Raw genomic sequence first — 8911 nt, 5'->3', positions numbered from 1 at the left:
GGTCTTCTCTGTTGTGGCACCCTGCACATACAATTCCTTCCTTGTCACAGATGGAGATTGTATGTATTTAGAGCTTTTAAACTTGTGTTTAAAACTGCTTTTTGGTTTTACTGTATTCTTTTTCATTTTTGTAAGCTGCCTTGAACTTAGTTTGACACAGTGGGACAAAAAATCTGATGGTGTATGTGTGCATACAGCAGTCCCACAGTTCAACAAGCTGATTCTGAAAAAGAGCAGGTGCTTCTTTGGTTTAGGTGTCATATAGTTGAGTGAAGGTGCTTTTCTTCTTGCATGATTTCCTGTACTACCTTTTTTAGAGAATAAGCAAATATTCACTTCTGTACTTGCATTTGTAACGACTTCTACTATTAAGCAGAGACTGGTTCATGCAAACCCTTTGCTGTATACACTCCTTATGTATCAATGAGCATCGCACATAACTGGTGGATATACTTTCATATCCATGTCCAGTGATGCACATTTTCTATCCATTCCTTCTTTATGAAAGTGTATGTGGATAAGTAATCACACATGACTGGCTATTTCACATTATTGCTTGTTGAGTCTACATATTGGCAGAACTGGTAACTAGCCCTAAATTCTACCAAACTGTATGAAATGTCAATGATGACATGGCGTGTTTTAGGGCTGCCCCGTTAATTTCAGTGTTACCCCTGCTAGGCACAGGAGGAAATGTTTTCTTCTGCATCCTTGCATGCGGACAGTGCAGCAGACTGAGAGGGTTAGAAGCAAACATTACACTTTATCTCCTGGATGTCAGGCTATGTTTGCGGCCCTTTCTCAATAGTGTATTTAATGCAATCCATAATACAGTAATGCCTTTAAGGACACTTGTATTCACCAGGGGAATAAAAGCTGTTTGATTTTTTTTATATTGGAAATAGTATAGAAATGGTATAGAGCCAGTATGGTATAGTGGTTAAGAGCAGCGGACTCTAATCTGGAGAACCGGGGTTGATTCCCCACTCCTACACATGAAGCCTGCTGGGTGACCTTGGGCCAGTCACAGTTCTCTCCCAACTCTCTCAGCCCCACTTACCTCACAAGGTGTCTGTTGTAGGGAGAGGAAGGGAAGGTGATTGTAAGCCACTCAGAGACTTCTTAAAGGTAGAGAACATCAGGGTATAAAAACCAGCTCTTCTTCCTTTAGAAATAGATGTTTTAAAATTCCTCCTCCCTACTCCCTGTGTTTCTGTCCCCCATGTTTCTGGTTCATTAACAACACATAGTGTAAGGATTTGTCTTCAGGGAAAGGAGGAACAATTCTGCTACAGAGTGGGTAGGGGGGTTGGCTCTACAAATTTTCAAATACCCCAAGCAGACAAATATGTACATATGAACTTTCCCTACCCACCTTTATGTCATGACATGCTACTGCTCTAAGTCTCATTCTGAACTCAATATATCACTTTTTGTGTGGGCTTATGACAGAATCTCCCCAATCAGGAACATCTTTGCTGTACCAGACAATAAATAATTCTTAGTAGCTATATGAGATGGATTAGCAGGGTTATCTCAGTGACATTAAGGATAACATCTGAGTAATATACCATTTTTTGAAAAAAGTAAATCAAATGGCAGCTTCTTACACTTTATTTTTTAAGTATTCCATCTTATGCACAGAACCAAAAGGCTGGAGGACTTCTTTTTTCTGTACTAAAAAACAGAAAACAATGGCAAATCATTCTGTACACTACAGACTTCATCATATTGGTTCATGAGTATCTTGTGCTACTATTTACCACAAGTGCAATGATTTATCTTCCATAAATGGTTGAACCTTTCTGGGAGTTTGTAGTGCGATTCAGACCATCATTGCCTGTGCCCCAGTGGGAGTCTGCCGCTCATGATAGCATAGATTGATAAAGAGGCATTTTGAGGTCTCACTTTTCCAGTTTATGCTTGTTATCATTGCACAGTCTGTGTTTTTGCTTTGTAAAGAGTCTTCATTTATCATTCAAAAGTGTGGATGTCCAAGAAGTTAGTGCATTAAAAAAAAGAAATAGTAAAGCCCTTTCAATTATTGGTGTGTGTGTGAAATATTTCCAGTATAGTTGCTCTTCATCATAGCTCACAATGATCCAAATAACTCAGATCCAGCCATCTCCTATAATCATGCTTAAGAAAACTCTGAGGTGCAGCGTTATTTTTTATATTTATCTCCATCCTACACGTAATATGGTGGAGTTGTTTTATTTTCAATGCCACTTTAAAATGCCATGATTAAACATACTGATCATCTGAAGCTCATTTGTGCTTGTGGCTGTTCACTCGTTTAGAGTTTGTCTTGTTTTAAATTCACAACAGGGTGGGAACCTCAACCGAACGTTTTTCCCCCTTGGCTTTACTGTGGTTTGTTCTCTTCGTAAGGAGGCACTGGATCCTGAAAGAGCTGAATGTGATCCCCTTCCGTGGAGGCTTTCATGGTGGCCTCCTCATAGGATGGAGGCAAGCATAAGGTGAGAAAGGTGGTTTCAGGCAGGAGAGTGGAATAGTGAAAGTTCTGTTCGCTGCTCCAGGGCAGCACTGACAGGAAATCAGTCACTTCGTGCTCAGGAAGGGACTCTGGGAGGTCAATGCTGAAGATCTGAGCCTGAGGGCTGCGACGTTGACAACGTCTGTAGAGGAAGAGCAACAGGAATGCCAAGAAGAGCATCATGGTAGCAGGCAGGATGATGCATAAGAATGGTTCTATGTCTTCTTTGGCTGAGCTTACTTTATGCTGACTCTGTAATTGCAGCCAGAGAAAGAGAGTCAAATGTTTGGAAAGGCTTTATCAATCCCCACCCACCCTCTTTGTCATATCATAACACTTGTACCCATCTTGTAATCATCACCTTCTCTCACCTCCCCACAACAGACACCCTGTGAGGTAGGTGGGGCTGAGAGAGCTCTGAGAGAGCTGTAACTTGCCCAAGGTCACCCAGCTGACTTTATGTGGAGTGGGGAATCAAACCCGGTTCTCCAGATCAGAGTCCACCGCTCCAAACCACCGCTCTTAACCACTACACCATGCTGGCTCTCCAAAGCACCTAATACAATAGGCATGCTCCTCTGATCCTGGAGAGCATAGGTATGCATCACGACTAGTATCCATTTTTACTACTAGATGAAACTCTTGTGAAACTCATGTGATTTTGAGAAGCAGTATGTGTAGAGATACCTCCTAGTTGTGAAAACAAACAATTCCATTTTTCACCAATATGCTTAGTATTTGCTAAGATTTTGTTTCTCATGGGTGGAACTAGATTTTATGGTAGCCAAGATGCTGTTACCACAAACATTTCTAGTTGTTCCTATCTTCCCTGTAGTGTTTGGTGAACATTTCTCTGAGAAGGAATGTTATCTTCATCATTCTATACTCACAATGACATCATGTCCGGGTTTACTTCTGGAAGCTCTGCATCGCCGTGGCTGCTTGGGGGTTTGAGTGCTAAAGCAGCCAAGGAGATGTGGTGTTTCCAGAAGTAAAACTGGAAGTGATGTCAGCGTGTGCACACATTTGTGCGCCCACACGATCACTGCTCAGGAGTGGCTGGGTGGATTGGCGGGCAATTGCCCGCCCAAACCACCCACCTGGCAACCCTACTGGCAAACCACCCCATAAACATAGTCTGCCTAGGAAATGTCATGATGTGACATCACCCCATGGGTCAGTAATGACCCAGTGCTTGCATCTTTAGTAAGGGCTAATTCATAGAAGCAAATGGATTCCATGCAATCCAACACCAATCTTATGTGTTAGTTAATGTATAGTGTGGGGATCAATATACAAAGTGATGGTCCAAAAGTGGTCCAGCCATGGAACTAATAGACTCTGGGTCTGTACCCAAAGAATGTCAGCTTACATAATACACTTATCTTACCATGAGTGTTCATTGCATATGATGATACAGTCAAGGTGTAGAGGCTTGTTTCTTCATGGAAGTGGCCTTAGACTCCTCTGTGCTAAATATTGCATGTAATTTCTATTCATTTTATGCACAATATTGTATCAAATGTACTAAGAGTACCATTAAGGAAAGTCTTATGCTTGCTAAGTGCTTTCTTTCCTATGGGATTATATCGTAAACCAAATTATATCAGCATCGTCATATAATGCTAGGAACTGAGAGAACAATCCGAAGCACACTGCTTTGCATGTAGAATAGATTAACAAACAAAATAAAAAACAGTTCTAAAGTAAAAACATATTCACCCTAAATCATCTCTGCTGGCAAATAATAGCTAAGAAGGAATATAATAATTATATCAGTATATTTGAGTCTGTTCATAACATTTACCATGGAACAAGAAGATAATATTATAGCACAGTTGTGACAAAGCATGGCTTAACCATTGGTTAAAATTGGACAGTGTGTGAAAAAGAAGGTTAAAAGTTCTTTTAAAATATGGCATATTGTATAGATATTCTTTAACTACATTGGCACTTGATGTTAATATTGAAAATAGCAGCCTGCAGGATTGGTTTTTGTGGACTAAAAAGAAAATCCCTCTGTGACTGAAAAAATTAAGCAGATAGAAACTGTTTACATTAGAAGAAAGGGTGTGTGATACAGGGGGAAATGTAAAGTTGTGACTTCTCTTTCATCCCATTTTGGTACCATTTGCAGCCTAATGGTTTAATCATAAATAGGATGCATTCCAAATGAGTCTTAAGTGTGCCCTCTATCCTTTGTTTCTTTATATCTCATTGGGGAAAGGAGAAATGAATCAATATTTCCAAATGCTGGAGCAATGGAAGCATTAGCAAAATAGATTTTCAATATGAGTTGTCAAATGTCTTTGAAAATCCCATGTTTTGTATATAAAGAAACTTGTAGTCACAGTCATTTTGTAGATTACTTAAAACGTTGCATTTGGTGAGCTGGCATAAGTGAGGCTGGACACAAATTGTTTTTCACCCTCCAGATGCTAAAGGCATTTTTGAAAGAAGATCACTAGTTGTGGTGTGTACGTTCATCCCAGTTTAGCCCTCCCATAAAGAGGTTTTTCAAAATGAGCAGACTTTCATACTCTTAAACAATCACTAACCTGACTAGTGACGGCAGTAGGACAAAATAAATATTTGTATTCAGTATAACAAGTTACACCTTTCTTGAGCTACTTGCAACTTGCCTATAAAATTATTCCGTGGTGCCTTTTCAAACATTAACATTGTATAGTGTTTTTCATTTCTGCCTGGTAAGCCTAATTCTCTAGTTATGCGTTTTGATTGTCAAAAGAAGAGTTAAGACACATCAGGTAAGACAAATATGTTTTAGGAAGCCTTTGAAATGTAGTGTTGAAGGAGAGCTTTGCAGATGCTATGGACTGCCAAAAAGACAAAGAAGTGGGTTCTAGATCAAACCAAGCCTGAACTCTCCTCAGAAGCTAAAAGGACTGAACTAAATTGGGAGGGGTAGCAAATATGGTAGAAGACAGAGCCAGGATACAGGATGATACAAGCTGGAGAATTGGGCTAAACACAATAAAATGCATTTTAACAGAGATAAATGTAAATTTCTGGGTTTAGGTAGGAAAAATCAAATGCATAATTATAGGGTAGGGGAGACTTGTCTCAGCAGTAGTGTGTATGAAAAGGATCTTGGGGTCTTAGTAGACCAAACTGAACATGAGTCAGCAGTGTGATGCGGTAGCTAAAAAGGCAAATGCGATCTTGGGCTGTATCAACAGAAGTATAGTGTCCAGATCACGTGAAGTGATGGTATCACTTTACTTTGCTCTGGTTAGACCTCACCTAGAGTATTGTGTTCAGTTTTGGGCACCACAATTTAAGAAGGCTGTAGACAAGCTGGAACGTGTCCAGAGGAGGGCAACAGAGATGGTGAGGGGTCTGAAGACCAAGTCCTATGAGGAAAGGTTGAAAGAGCTGGGTATGTTTAGCTTGAAGAGAAGACTGAGAGGGGATATGATAACCATCTTCAAGTACTTGAAGGGCTGTCATATAGAGGATGGTGCCAAGTTGTTTTCTGTTGCCCCAGGAGGTTGGACCAGAACCAAAGGGTTGAAATTAAATCCAAAGAGTTTCTGTCTAGACATTAGGAAGAATTTTCTAATGGTTAGACTGGTTCCTCAGTGGAACAGACTTCCTTGGGAGGTGGTAAGCTCTCCTTCCTTGGAGGTTTTTAAGCAGAGGCTAGATGGCCATCCGTCAGCAATGCTGATTCTATGACCTTAGGCAGTTCATGAGAGGGAGGGCATCTTGGCCATCTTCTGGGCATGGAGTAGGAGTCACTGGGTGTGTGGGGGGGAGGTAGTTGTGAATTTCCTGCATTGTGCAGGGGGTTGGACTAGATGGCCCTGGTGGTCCCTTCCAACTCTATGATTCTAAGAACTGAGGCTGTTGTACTTTGGTCACATTATGAGAAGACAAGAATCACTGGAATAGACAGTAATGCTAGGAAAAGTTGAAGGTAGCTGGAAAAGAGATGGATTGACAATCAATGAAACCACGGCTCTCAGTTTGCAAGATCCAAGCAAGGCTGTTAATGTTAGGACATTTTGGAGGAGAGGACATTGATTCATAGGATTGATTCACAGGGTCACCATGAGTCAGAAGTGACTTGATAGCATTGAACACCTGATTCACATGCAGCGATACATAATTTATCTCTAACTAGAGAAGCTAACACATAGGCAAGCTGTAGTTCAGGTGCTACATAAATAGTTGTATTTAATTGTAATATTTGTAATATTAAGGCTGATACAATATTGCCTGGTATGTTTTTACCCACATTTGTGTTGGTTTCTTTGATTTGTGTTGGTTCCTTTGATTTTATGCAAATTACGTCCAGGGTTAAGTTGTTTCCACTATGTATGTGGGTTAAGGTAAGCTGTTTCTATCAACCATATTCTCTATAAACAGTAGGGGTGCGATCTCAGAAGGTTTTAAAATATTTAATGGAGATCAGATTCATGCATAGCTTGCTGGTTCCAACATCAACTGACAAGGTGCAAGGGAGCATGAGCCATCATGCACTGGCAGAAGTTCCATATCAGTCAGTATATCAGTCAGTATTATCTCAAACATGATACTTTTTGCTAGTAACAAGTGTTATCCAGTGTAAAGAATATTTATGAATTTATTTTATGCCAGCTCCCCAGACAATTTGAACCAAAGTTGACATGTCAAGTGACATGTGTGAACAAGTTTGGAAAATCCTATACGTATACATATTTACCTTATTTCAGGACATTTCTGCAAATGAACAAAATAATTTGTCTTCTAAGCTCTATTTTTTAGATGCTAATGGGCTGGCTGTAATAAATGTACAGCAGAAATACACCCTTCCAAGTCCATTGACTCTCAGTGGACTTAGAATGATGTAACTGTTTAGGGTTGTGCGCTGTAAATTAACTAGCTATACACATACTGCTCTAAGACACATCATTTCATTTCAACTGTCACTGTACAACACCACCTTCTTATGCTTGGCCCAGTTGCTTAATGCCTTGTTTAAGACGTTGTGGAGCAAATGTAATCAAGGGATATTAATTTACACCAGGAACAGATTTGAACCTTACAGTCTCTTTATCTATGAATTCTCTCTCATCATACACTCTGTAAAGCCAGTAAAAGCAGGACAGTGTGTTAATTTCTGACAAAGGTTTCTCTCCCACTCCTGCCGCTCCCCCACATTCTGTGAAGTAATTTGTACAGTTTAGAGAAGAAGAATTCGGTGTTGGATATCACTCGCTTTTATAGCTGTTGGAAGGGTCTGTAGAGACTAGAGAAGAGAATGAGAGTGTGTTCTAAACAATCCTTGTACACGAAAATATATTTTTATTATAAGTTTAAATTATGGAAATATTTATTTTCTCTGTTTGCAAATATATGTTCCTTTTGAGTTGTAAAACAGAAGGAACAGATAGCAAGTGAATATAGAAGATGCACTGATTTTTCGGAAAGTTAGTCTTTCCTGATGTGATGTTCCATAATCACTCTCCCAATCAAAGTCTCGTCAAATCTGTTAAGATCGTCTCCTAAGAAAAGATTTTTGGAGATAAATGGAGAGCACAAAGATAAATGGAGCACAAAGAGAAGTTAAGATACAGACCTGTAGCTGTGTTTCCAGCAATGGCACACCTGGTTCACTTGTTAACCAGTCATAGCTTCCCCGGTCGGCATGTCCAAATTTCTTCCAACTGCTGCTTAAGAGCCACCTCATGCTTTCAACATGAACGTGCTCCTGTTCTTCGTTCTTCCTCCTCAGTTCGTGTCTTTGTCCCCCCCCCCCTTTTAAACAGTGTACAACAACACCTTATGCTTGGCCAAGCTGAAAATGTCTCAGCTAAAAATCATGTCAAAATTATTTCCTATCGAACAGCAGTAAAGAAGAAGAAAGTAGCACACTGACCAGATGAATCTCAGAAGCCACTCTGTCTTCCAACTCAATCTCTCTGGATTTGCTTCAGTGGCCTACATTACCAGAAAGCTGGCATCAGGTATCAGGGATGGGATAGCATTCTGATTGGAGGGTTGCCTGCATTAGGATTATTGAAGGGGAATTTGCATGAGAATCTGAGACCACATGGTTCTAACTCCGCATGGAAAAATTATTTTCTAAATTTAGAGATCTAATAAATACTTTGGGAGGTTTGGGGTAGAAAGGAAGGGAGCATCCATGCTTAAAGAAAGGGAGGTGCTTTCACCTTTACAAAGAAAGGGGGGATCATCCCCGTTTAGCGTTTTCACTTGAACATAATGTAAACAGCGAAAGCGGTTTCTGGGCAGGCAGGCAAGGGCATAAGGCTGAAAGCTGTGCTGAATTATTTAGGAGTATTAGAATGTAGATGTTAATGATAAATCCGTAGAGAGGCTTCTGCCAGAAAAGGATTTGACTACTGAGAATATAAAATTGCTTTCATTAATGGCAACAACGCATCT

At 40.1% G+C, this 8911-nt stretch overlaps 1 protein-coding gene across 1 annotated transcript; it reads right to left on the bottom strand.

Moving 5' to 3' along the window:
• Positions 1-2056: 2056 nt before the first annotated feature.
• On the bottom strand, positions 2057-8243 carry SMIM28 (small integral membrane protein 28). The gene is made up of 2 exons (XM_056852717.1): positions 8082-8243; positions 2057-2749 (listed from the first exon to the last, which is right to left on the bottom strand). The coding sequence occupies exons 1-2, from the start codon at positions 8190-8192 to the stop codon at positions 2366-2368; spliced, it is 495 nt and encodes a 164-aa protein (XP_056708695.1). The 5' UTR covers positions 8193-8243; the 3' UTR covers positions 2057-2365.
• Positions 8244-8911: the final 668 nt, after the last annotated feature.

This window comes from Euleptes europaea, chromosome 7 (genome assembly GCF_029931775.1).
Source record: "Euleptes europaea isolate rEulEur1 chromosome 7, rEulEur1.hap1, whole genome shotgun sequence".
Classification (NCBI taxonomy): Eukaryota; Metazoa; Chordata; class Lepidosauria; order Squamata; family Sphaerodactylidae; genus Euleptes; species Euleptes europaea.
The sequence above is the reverse complement of the archived record's forward strand: the minus strand, read 5'-3'. Positions and strand labels throughout refer to the sequence as shown.